At 43.5% G+C, this 12,466-nt stretch overlaps 2 protein-coding genes across 2 annotated transcripts; both read left to right on the plus strand.

Annotated features, from left to right (window-relative positions):
- Nucleotides 1-3,018: 3,018 nt before the first annotated feature.
- On the plus strand, nt 3,019-4,191 carry LOC126692279 (uncharacterized). The gene has a single exon (XM_050387826.1). It carries the CDS (start codon nt 3,019-3,021, stop codon nt 4,189-4,191), a length of 1,173 nt encoding a protein of 390 aa, XP_050243783.1.
- Nucleotides 4,192-4,467: 276 nt separating this feature from the next.
- Nucleotides 4,468-5,226, plus strand: LOC126692285 (uncharacterized). The gene is made up of 2 exons (XM_050387840.1): nt 4,468-4,686; nt 4,744-5,226. Exons 1-2 carry the CDS (start codon nt 4,468-4,470, stop codon nt 5,224-5,226), a joined length of 702 nt encoding a protein of 233 aa, XP_050243797.1.
- The last annotated feature ends 7,240 nt before the right edge of the window (nt 5,227-12,466 follow it).

The raw sequence follows: 12,466 nt of genomic DNA on the forward strand, positions 1-12,466 counted from the left end.
ACGCCATGGTAACTTTTAAGGAAAGGTGGAGTAAGTTATACTACACACAACACACTCTCTTATGCAATGTGGGACAATAACCCATTCTTTTTTTTTAGAAATAAACACACACACACAAAGAAGATGGAAAGGGGTTCTAACATGAATCCTTCTAGTCCCAAGTTTGCATATTTGGATTCAGATCCTCTAGATTTCCTAGGGTACTCTACTAGTAGATTTCCTTAAATTCTAACCACTCTTTAATGATTTAATGGTCAATATTCTACCATGTCAACATTCCACTAACAATATTCTTAAGACGAAAACCACATTTTCGTCCTTACATTTTCACGCGATTCCCACTTTGGTCCCTAACTTTTTTTTTCCACTGCTTTTAGTCTGTATCCTGGAAAACGCATCTCGTTTTTGTCCCTACCGTTACATCAGAGACGAAAATGCACACGTGGCAAACAGAGTGCATTGTTGGCACACTAAAAGCTGACGTGGCCATTAAAATAATAATAAAAAATGTTATTTGTCATTAAAAAATGCCATGTCATTAAAAAAAAATTTATTTATTAATTTTAACTAAAAACAAAAAACAAAAATTCTGTCTTACAAACATAATATAAAAATTCCATGATTTTCAATTACTCAATCATTCCATTTTTTTTTTAATCATAATTTACTAGCAATCATTTCATTTCAAATTACATATATCCTAAATTATTATTCTATATGAGCTAGCTGCATAAAGCATTAAAAAAAAAAATCCAGTTTTAAAAAAGCATAATACAAAAAAGTTTCATGATTTTCTTCTCCTTTTCTTTCCTTTTCTCAGCAACCGAACAAAGCCTAAAGAAAATAGAGCTAGAGCTAACCTTTCGGGGAATAGTATCGGTTCTGCGATCACCAGGCAATGCAGTGACGAAGGAATGGTCCCAATGCAAATCTTCCAGACTCATCTTCTTATCGTTGTCGTTCAACGAAATGGGTCCCTCTTCTTCCTTCTTATCATCATCAAGGCTCTGATTCTTCAAATCACAAGCCACAGAGTCGACGGCAGACTCGGCGAGGTCCAGTGACAGCAGCGAGTCCATCGGAACACCCCTAGTGCTAACGTGGCATGCAAAGGAAAAGGCAGAAGAGGATGGCGGTGGAGGAAGAGGAAGATGGCAAGGTCGAGATTTTAGGGAATGAAAAGGGTAAAAACGAAAAAGTGGTTTTGAAGAAGAAGAGGGGACGCGAAAGGCGGTGAAGGATAGATGACTTGTTGCGACAGAGTGGGAGGAGTTTCCGAGGTTTGAGAGAAGGGCTTGTGTTGGTGTACGATTCCGTTGGTGGAGAGTGGAGTAGAGGACCAGATCTGCCTGAGGTTATACGATGCACCGCTTGGATCTGAGGTTTGTGTTTGGTTTCTTAGAAAGTATAGGAAAATTTGGGTTTTGAGATTTGAGTTTAGGGGCCGAAAATCTGGGTTTGAATTTAGTGTTATGGGGCTGAAAATCTGGATTTGATTTTTGTGTTTGATGTTTTGGTGGGTGGATGGGGGTTTGAAATATGGGTTTGAATTTAAATTTTTGAATCTAGGTTTGAATCTGGGTTTGAATTTAATTTTTTGGGTTTTAAATTTGTTGGGTTTGTGTTCTTGTTCAAATATTTAACGTGTTCATGTTTAATTTATCAATTTTATCTAGGATTGTCAAGAATGTTGGCATGAATTCTAATTCTGGGGTTCGGCTTTGAGTTTAATTTTCTGTTCTTATTTTCTGGGTTTGTGATTTTTGGATTTTTATTTTGTGTTCTTATATCTGAGTTGATGTTCTTGTTCAAGACACACTTAGATCTCAATTCATGTAATTTTTTATCTTTATTTCTGTTTTTAATTTTTTTATTTAGTTAAAATTAATAAATTAATTTTTTTTTAATGACATGGCACTTTTAAATGCCAAATAACATTTTTTTATTATTATTATATTAATAGCCATGTCAACTTTTAGTGTGCCAACAGTGCACTACGTTTGCCATGTGTCCATTTTTCGTCTTTGTTGTAACGACAGAGACAAAACGAGACGCGTTTTCCAGGATAGGGACTAAAAGTGGTGGAAAAAAAAGTTAGGGATCAAAGTGAAATCGAGTGAAAATGTAGAGATGAAAATGTGGTATTCGCCTATTCTTAAAATAATAAAATAATGTTGGAAACAAAATAATTAAGATTATTGTTAGTGGAATGCTGACATGGTAGAATCTAGACTATTAAATCATTAAAGAATGGTTAAGATTTTAAAAAATCTATTTGGTAGAGTACCCTAAGAAATCTAGAGGATCTGAATCTTGCATATTTTCCACAAAACTTCGGTGAGTTAGGGAAGTCAATTCCATTTAATTTGGTCATACGTGTACGAAAATCAAAATTGGCTTTGATTAGTGGTTTAATTGCATGTTTCCTAATTCAAGTTTAATGCACTAATATTTGACATGCTAATTGATGGGAATGACGAGATTACATCCCCTAGACAAAGCCAGCACTCATGATGAAGTCGTCCTGGATGACGAAGAAACCAGTCATCACTAACGAGGATAGGGAAATCATTCAATATAGTCAATCGATGACTTGGGCAGTTACAAAATCAGCCCGGCAGACCGTTGGGAGCCTATTAAAAGCCCATTAGTGGGCAGGAGGCGTTACTAAGAAAGGCATTAACGACCACAACGGCTAGCAACCAAAGCCACATATATAAAGCTCTCACATTGTCAATAGAAGGTCTAGACACACCCTAAGAAACACCTATTATTATCTTGCTTATCTATTTCATTTCACAAAGTGGTTTCCTATTTTAACTTTGGCATCGGACGCGTTATGGCAGGCACCACACCAGTGACCATCTTAGATGATACATTCGTGCTGACAGGAGGCTGGTTCCATCTACCTATCTCGACTGACGAATTCACGCTTCATCAATTTGGCGCCGTCTGTGGGGAATGACATTTTCAGATTCATATTTGAGAATGTAGTTTCCATCAAACCTCTACATTCAGATGGAACCCAATCTAGATTTCGCAGCCTTGGCCCAGCAAGTTCAAGCTCTTGCGGCCACCATTGAAGAACTCACCAAGCAAAATCAAGAAATGAAGCTGCAACTTCAACAGGTCCAACAAGCTCAACAGGAAGAGAACCGATCCAAAGATAACATGGAGGGAGAAAGGGATAGCCATAGGGGGAGTATCCATCAGAGGCCAACTACTCCAGACGAGCAGAATTTAGATCTCCTTCAAGAAATGAGGAAGGAGATGGGCGAACTGAGGAACACCATTAAGGAGAAGACGGATCGAAGCGTAGACAGAATGGTAAAGGCCACGGATTCGCCTTTCACCTCGGCGGTGCTTAAATGCCCTGTACCGTCGAAGTTTTGCCTACCTCAACTTGAGCCGTTCGACGGACTCAGAGACCCTCAGGATCACCTTAATACTTTCAAGACGACTCTAGGTCTTCAACAGCCGCCTGACGAGATACTGTGTCGTTCCTTTCCCACCACTCTCAAAGGAGCTACAAGGGAATGGTTCACAAAGTTGCCGACTTCGTCTGTGGACAACTTCAAACAGTTGAGCAATGCCTTCTTGCGACACTTTATAGGGGGGCAGCGTCCAAAAAGGCCGACAGACCACTTACTTACCATTAGACAGGGAGAGAAGGAAACTCTGAGGTCGTACGTGAAACGCTTTACTCGGGAGACTCTGGAGGTGGACAAAACTGATGACAAGGTGCAGCTGACGACCTTCAAAGCGGGACTAAGATCCAAAGATCTCGTGGCCTCCCTCGTAAAGAATCCACCAAAGACGATGGCAGAAATGCTCCTGAAGGCACAGAAGTACATGAATGCAGAAGATGCTTTAGCAGCCATAAAGGATGTAAAGAAGCCAGGAGACAAGGCAAAGAAGGAAGACGATCGCAGGGGTCAAAAGAGGGAGCACCCAAATCATCGTAACAATGACGGGAACAGGAGAAAAGATGATAAAGGCCCTCGGATGGTAAGATTTACTCCTCTGGTTATGCCTGTTGACAAAATTTTAACGCAGATCAAGGACAAGCACTACCTCAAATGGCCAAGACCATTACACTCATCCCCTAACGTTCGTGATAAGAACAAGTACTGCCGATTCCACAAAGATCACAGCCACAACACAGAAAATTGTAGGGACCTAAAGGAGTAAATAGAGAAGCTAATACGGAAAGGGAAATTACAGAAATATGTGAAGAAGGGGGAATATAGTAAGTTCAGGGACTGTAATAAAAGTTAGCATAGGTCCTCTTCCCAGGATGACGACCGCTCGTCCCAACCTCCACAGGATGTGATCGGGGAGATAAAGACGATTACAAGAGGGCCCTTCTTAAGAGGATCATTTAAATCCCTCAAGAAAGCATACCAGAGGCAGGTAAATAGTGTCCACACGATACCTCCGTCTAAGCAACAACGAACAGACCGGGACATGTCCTTCAATGAAGGGGACGCCAGGGGAGTGAAGCAGCCCCACAATGACCCTTTGGTTATAACGCTGAATATAAAAGGATTCAATACCAAGAGGATCCTCGTGGACAACAGTAGCTCTGCAGACATCATTTACCTCCCAACCTTCCAGCAGCTAAAGCTAGATCCAAGGAGACTGCACTCATTTAACTCTCCCTTCGTCAGCTTCAGCGAAGACAGGGTATACCCCAGGGGCATAGTGACGTTGACAGTGACAGTGGGGACCTACCCGGTGTAGTTGACCCGTCAGTTAGACTTCCTAGTGGTGGACTGCCCCTCATCCTACAATGTCATCATTGGGAGGCCTACGCTCAACAAATGGAAAGCGGCCACGTCCACCTACTGTTTGAAGGTGAAATTCACAACAGATAATGGTGTCGACGAGGTAAAAGGAGATCAAGTCCTGGCTGCAAAGGAGAACCACACGTGGATGATTGAAGAGAAGGAAAAAGACAAAATGGAAGCCCTAGAAGGAGAAGCGAACAAGACGACAAAGATAGGGACGACGCTAAGCCCTGAGATGAGAACAAGACTCATCCAATTCCTTAAAGAAAATCTAGATGTCTACGCATGGAGCCACGAGGACATGCCGGGCATAGCTCCAGAAGTCATCCAGCATAAGTTGAATGTGAACCCGAAGCGGAAACCCATCCAGCAAAGACGAAGAGTCTTCGCCCAGAACGAGATCAAGCAGTTGCAGATGAAGTTACCAAACTATTGACGGCAGGGTTCATCCGGGAAGTGTACTATCCTGAATGGCTCACAAACGTCGTCCTAGTGAAGAAAACAAATGGAAAATGGAGGATGTGTGTAGACTTCACAAACCTGAACAAGGCGTGCCCGAAGGACAGCTTCCCTCTACCAAGAATAGACCAGCTTATGGACTCTACAGCTGGGCACAAGTTACTGACGTTCATGGACGCTTTCTCGGGATATAACCAGATAAGGATGGCTGAGGAAGACCAGGAGAAGACTGCTTTCATCACGAGTCAAGGACTTTATTGTTACAAGGTAATGCCTTTTGGATTAAAGAATGCTGGAGTTACGTATCAGAGGTTGGTGAACAAAATGTTCAGCCAACAGATTGGCAGGAACATGGAAGTATACCTGGACGATATGCTCGTCAAGAGTAAGGAAGAACTCACACATCTGGACGACCTGAAGGAGACGTTTGCCACCTTTAAAAAATACCAGATGAGGTTGAATCCTAGTAAGTGTGTTTTTGGGGTAGTTTCAGGGAAATTCCTGGGATTCATGGTGTCCCAAAGAGGAATAGAAGCAAATCCAGAGAAAGTGCAAGCCATAATCAACATGGCATCGCCCAGAACCGTCAAGGAAGTCCAGAAGCTCACAGGAAGGATAGCAACTTTAAATAGGTTCGTCTCCAGAGCTACGGACAAGTGCCTACCCTTTTTCAAGACCTTAAAGCAGGCTTTCGTATGGACCAACGAATGTGAAGCAGCGTTTCAAGAACTAAAGTGTTACCTGAGTAGTCCACCCCTCTTAAGCCCGTCCAAAGAAGGGGAAGACCTATACTTATACCTAGCAGTGTCAGCTTCAGCAGTGAGTGCAGCCTTGATTAGAAAAGAAGGCAAGAAGCAACTCCCAGTTTACTACGTCAGCCAAGCCTTCCAAGGGGCTGAGTCCAGGTATCCACGGATTGAAAAGATCGCGTTTGCGTTAATAGCAGTCTCGCACAAGCTAAGGAAATACTTTCAGGCAAATCCCATCCTTGTGATGACGGACCAACCGATCAAGAAATCAATGAACAAACCTGAGGCAACCGGAAGAATGGTCTAGTGGGCGATTGAACTTAGTCAATTTGACATTGAGTACCATCCCAGAATAGCAATCAAGGCGCAAACTTTGGCGGACTTCATCGCAGAATTCACCCTTCTAGACGAGGACAGCCTCACCGACGAAGTTGAGCGATGGACGATACAAACTGATGGTTCGTTAGCCTAAAGGAGGGGGGAAGTAGGGGTCATCATAACCACCCCGACGGAGAAATGCTTAAATACGTAGTTCAACTGAAATTTCCGGCCACCAACAACGAAGCTAAATATGAAGGGATACTGACGGGACTGAGGCTTGGAAAGGCACTTAGAGTTAAGAACCTGTTAGTCCAAAATGATTCGAAGCTAGTGATCTGGCAGATCAAGGAGGAGTACAAAGCAAAAGAAGAGAGAATGCAGAAATACCTCAGGCTAACGAAGCATCTGACTCAGGAGTTCGATGCAGTGGAATTTGTACAGATCCCAAGAAATCAGAATATGGGAGCAGACGAAGTCTCGAAGCTAGCATCGTCAGAAAAAAGGGAGATTAGCATGGACTTGGCGATGGAAGTCCAGAAGCACCCCAGTATTGAAGAGGCCCCAATATTCACCATCCAAAGCACAAATAGCTGGATGACACCAATAATGTCTTTCCTCCAGGACGGGCACCTCCCGCAGAATACAGAAGAAACTAAAAAGATCGAGAAGAGGGCAGCCAGGTTCACGATTCTCAATGACGCCTTGTACAAGAGAGGCTTCTCCATGCGTTACCTGAAGTGTGTCGACGAAGAAGAAACCAGATACATACTGGAAGAAATCCATAGAGGAGTTTGCAGCGACCACGCCGGCCCCAGATCCCTGGTAAACAAGGTAATGCGAACAAGTTATTTCTGGCTTGCTATGCAGGTGGACGCTATTGAAATTGTCAAGAAGTGCGACAAGTGCCAACGATACGGGAATGTACAACGGCTTCCAGCAAAAAAACTGACGACGATAGCATCCCCGTGGCCATTAATGCAATGGGGAATCGACATCGTCAGTCCAGTCCCCCAAGGTAAAGGTCAGGTAAAATTCCTACTAGTTGCTATTGATTACTTCACGAAGTGGGTTGAAGTAGAGGCTCTAGCAACGATCACTAAGGCAAGAATTCGGAGCTTTGTGTGGAAGAACATAATCTGCAGGTTCGGGATTCCCTTGACGATTATATCAGATAATGGGAGGCAGTTCGACAGCCAAAGCTTCAGGGACCTCTATTCAAATCTTGGAATTAAGAACCAGTTCTCGTCCCCAAGGCATCCCCAGGCAAACAGACAGACGGAAGTAACGAATCGAACGCTGCTCAAGATGATCAAAGCCAGGCTAGACGATGCGAAGGTTGCCTGGCTAGAAGAATTACCAAATGTCCTGTGGGCTTACAGAACCACGACGAGAACCCCAACAGGAGAAACCCCCTTCAGGCTTACCTATGGCACCGAAGCCGTGATCCTGGTCAAAGTAGGAGTAACGAGCGTCAGGAGAGAGATGTTCAACAAAGAGTGCAATGATGATGAACTACGACTCAACCTGGACTGTTTTGACAAAGTAAGAGATAAAGCCTCCAACAAGATGACTAAGTACCAGCAGAAGGTGGCCGAATACTACAACAAGAGGGTTAAACTCAAACGACTGGACATAGGTGACCTCATCCTGCGCAAGATCACCACCGCAACTAAAGACCCTGCCCAAGGAAAGCTGGGTCCCACATGGGAAGGACCTTACCGAGTCGTTCACTACTCAAGACAAGGCAGTTACCACCTAGAAACCTTGGACGGACAGAGACTTCCTCAACCATGGAACATTGAACATTTAAAGAAGTACCACCAATAGATGTAACAAACAAATATATTCATTCCTGAAATTAATGAAAGAATTATTCATCTAGTGTCTTTTTGTAAGCAGGTTCAGTCAGCCATACGGCATATAATTGCTAAGTAACAAGATTCCACTCTAACGGATGTAAGTTACTGACGATCCCCCTAATGGGTGCAGGCCATAAAATGGCTAAGTAACAAAATTCCGCTCTGTCGGATGTAAGTTACTGACAATCCCTCTAATGGGTGTAGGCCACAGAATGGCTAAGTAACAAGATTCCACCTTGACGGATGTAAGTTACTGACAATCCCTCCAACGGGTGTAAGCCACAGAATGGCTAAGTAACAACATTCCGCCTTGACGGATGTAAGTTACTAATGAAGCCGAAAACATGACAAAATCCCTAGAAAGGGTGTAAGTCAAAAAGCTAAGTGACAAGATTCCGCCTTGACGGATGTAAGTCACCGACGAAGCCATAAACACAGCAAACACCCCTTGAATGGGTATAAGTCAAGTAACAAGACTCTGCCTCGACGGATGCAAGCCACTGACGTAGGCACAATCCTTTAGTAGAAGCAAGTGACAAGATCCCGCTTGACGGATTCAGGATTACCAACGAATCCACACAAAAAAAAAAAGAAAGAAAAAGAAAAGGGACAAGAATCTTGCAACAAATCAAAACAAAACTCAGGCTGTATCCAAGCCCCATTGAAGGATTGTGAGTAAGTAGCAAATCATTGACGAATGGAGAGGTCACAGCCAAAAAATTTATACTAAGTACAAGGTATGGACGAATGTAAAACAGCACAAGCATTTGACGAACAAGTAAGTATATTGCAAATTCAATTAAAAAGCCCAAAAACCAAGGGCAAATTACCATTGTTGTTATACCCCAAAAAACCCATAAACACTGGGCAACACAAGAAATTGTTCTCAGGACAGATTAAATTGTTCTATAATTAGATTTACAAAAAGGCCTAAAACATGACGGGCTAACAAAAGAAAAGAAGAAATTTCCATAAGTATGAAGATTCAGGGGCCAGCAACAACGTCATCACCCGTAAGAGCATCATTCCCGGCAGCATCAGCATCGTCAGCAGTAGTCTTGTCAGGGACATCACTTTTAGGAACAGAAGATTGGGCCGCCTCGTCAGTCGCCATCTCCTGGTCCACCACCTCAAGATCCAAGTTTTACAAATCAACTCCGGTGGGATGCTTGACGAGATACCGCCTTAAAAGCCCAAAGCCTTTGAAGTACCAACTGAAGAGCACAGTGTTGTACTCATCAGTCTGCTGGAAAGCCTCGACAGACCTTGCAGTAGTAGTCTTGAGCTTTTCCTTGACCGCCAGAAGCTGTTCGTCCTTCTCCAAGGTCAACTGACACTTAGCACGAAGATCGTCGGATAAAGTCTTGGTACTTTCCTTCAAGGTATTTACCTCGTGCATGGAATCATGAGCTTTTTCTTCATTGTAGAATTCTCCTCGTCCAGGGCCTCCATTCTGGACGTTAGTGACACCACCTTGGCCTCCTGAGTGAGGTACTCAGAAGCAATGTGAAGACTCTCCCCCATCACCTGAATAGAAAAGTAACGTCGCTAGTAAAAGACGGATAAATACCAAAAGCACACGGGCAGATTACCTGGACGAGATTGTGAACTTGTTGATTGGCGACCACGTTGAAAGGCACGCCATCAAAAAACTTTAAGTCCTCAGCCGTAACAACTCCGTGTGCCCTGTCCACAGCCAGACCTTGATCTCCCAATACAGTGGACGAATGAGAATCCGCCTTCTCCTTCTCCTTGCCTGATATGTGCTGCCTCTTCGACGAAGGAGTGGGAATCTCTTCAACCGAAACGGTTGGAGAGGTCGTCCTCACGGTCTCGGCACCGGAGATTACGGGAGTAACCGAAACAACTGGGATAGCGGACGAGCCTTTCCCAGTCACGCGCACTCCCTTCTTCCTGATACTGGACAAAGGTTCGTCTTTCTTTGACCTCATCTTGGCATACATGTCCTTGTTAAATTTAGTCGTCATCTCTGCAAGAAGGAAAACACTTAAAAAAAATGGTGCTTAAAGGGAAGTTAACACTGACGAAGTCAACACTTACTCTTTTTTCCCTCGATGTCGATGTTGTGCAAGACGTAGGGAGATGGGTCCGGGCCTAAGCAATAGAATGCAAGCGTCCGTGGATCTACAAGGTCCTCCCAACTTTCAATTGTCCTGGCATACTCTATCGCCTTTTCAACACGATCTTGGTATTTGCTCTTTAACTTAGGACGTCTCTTAACTATCAAAAAGATAACTACAAGAGTTAGAGACGGCCACATGAGCAGAATGAAAATTAACAGACAAGGAGAAACATTGACACACCTAAGTTCAGGGTTCCCCACCGACAGAGCAACCTTGGGATATCACCTTAAGCCTCGCTAGAAGGGGTCTCAAAATCATCCCCTGACACGAAAAAGAAACGGGACTTCCAATACCTGAATGACGAGGGTAAACCCTTAACGATCCTAGTCCTCCTCGCCCAAGGTACTAACTCATAATATCTTTACTCTTTTGACTCTTTTAAATGATAAAGGTAGACGAGCTCACTCACCTTGATCATATCCCCGTTAGCGGCCAACCATGTTTCCATACAATTGATCACTATTCTCCATGAATTGGGCATAAGCTGTCCGGGGACAATGCCAAAATAACCTAAAAGCTCCATCACCAAAGAATAGACGGGAAGCCTAAGCCCACAAGTGAAAGTAGCCTCGTAGAAGCATACCTCACCAGGGAAGAAGTGGCATGCCCGATCCTCACTACTGGGCCGACAAACACGAACCCGTTCAGGGAATTGAAATCTATCCTTAAACCTAGCTACAGTATCAGCGTCTAGCCTACACGCCTCCTCGAGGGCGTAAAAAGCCCTAACTGGACGAAGGGCAGAGACAGCCGTATCACCCTCCACTGGGCCATCGCTAGACGACAACCCAGTTTCGAGTTCGCTAGATCTCACCTCCGACATCCTCTTCGTTTCACCCTCAAACCAAGCAAGTGATTGGCCTAATATTGGAGATAGCTCTCCTAAAACTACACTCAACCCACAACCTTCAAAAATAAAGTCCCCAACCAAAGGGAAAAAGTCACCAGAAACACCCAAAGCCACCCCTGAGCGAGCAAAAAAGAAAGAGACTGAAGGGCAAGCTACCCTAACTTCAGAAGAACTGACCATGAAAAGGGGAATAAAATCCTAAAAACCCGAAAATCAAACACAACAACAAAAGCAAAGGGCAAAGAAAGAATCAAGAACTCATAAAAGATTATGAAGGAAAGGGGAATAGAAGAGGAAAAGAGGAACGTACCTTGAAGAATGAACGATTGAAACCAGAAAAATTTGAAAGAAATCGCCGGAGCAGGGTCGAAGCGGTCGCAAGAATAAACAGGAAAAATAAAACTCAGAGCAAAAGATTAAAGTGAAGGAAAGGAAAAGTTTTGAAACCAAGACCCAAGAAAATTGAAAAATAGCAGGAAACCCAAGGGTCATGCCATTAACTCCACCGATCAGCACGCGCCACATGGCCACATTGCATGTAGCGCCGCCACTACGCATTAAATTCGGAACAAAACCCCAAGAGTCATAGACAGCTCAGGAAAACTTTTCATCTTCTATGGTCCTTATGACACATCATAGACGACCACGGAACCTGGGGGGCAACTGATGGGAATGACAAGATTACATCCCCTAGACGAAGCCAGCACTCATGACGAAGTCATCCTGAATGACGAAGAAACCAGTCATCACTGACGAGGATAGGGAAATCATTCAATATAGTCAATCAATGACTTGGGCAGTTACAAAACCAGCCCGGCAGACCGTTGGGAGCCTATTAAAAGCCCCATTAGTGGGCAGGAGGCATTAACGACCACAACGGCTAGCAACCAAAGCCACATATATAAAGCCCTCACATTGTCAACAGAAGGTACAGACACACCCTAAGAAACACCTATTATTATCTTGCTTATCTATTTCATTTAACAAAGTGCTTTCCTATTCTAACTTTGGCATCGGAGGTGTTGTGGCAGGCACCCCACCGGTGACCATCTTAGAGGATACATTCGCGCTGACAGGAGGCTAGTTCCATCTACCTATCTCGACTGACGAATTCACGCTTCATCACTAACTAAAATGGCTATAAAAAAAAAATTCATTTCAAATTTTGTCTTTTATCACCACCATGATTTGAGATACTTTGAAATTCCCTTTAAAAACCCCCAACATTCATTTGGTTTTGTCAACTCCTCCATCTTCCTTTTATTTAAATATTGACATGTGAAAGAATCACTTA

This window comes from Quercus robur, chromosome 1 (assembly GCF_932294415.1).
Source record: "Quercus robur chromosome 1, dhQueRobu3.1, whole genome shotgun sequence".
NCBI lineage: Eukaryota > Viridiplantae > Streptophyta > Magnoliopsida > Fagales > Fagaceae > Quercus > Quercus robur.

Excerpts from the sequence above, each read along its gene's own strand:
- LOC126692279 (XM_050387826.1), top strand. The coding sequence starts at position 3,019 with ATGGAACCCAATCTAGATTTCGCAGCCTTGGCCCAGCAAGTTCAAGCT.
- LOC126692285 (XM_050387840.1), top strand. The coding sequence starts at position 4,468 with ATGTCCTTCAATGAAGGGGACGCCAGGGGAGTGAAGCAGCCCCACAAT. Across the intron at positions 4,687-4,743 it reads TCAGCTTCAGCGAAGACAGG|TTGACCCGTCAGTTAGACTT; the intron begins GTATACCCCAGG and ends TACCCGGTGTAG.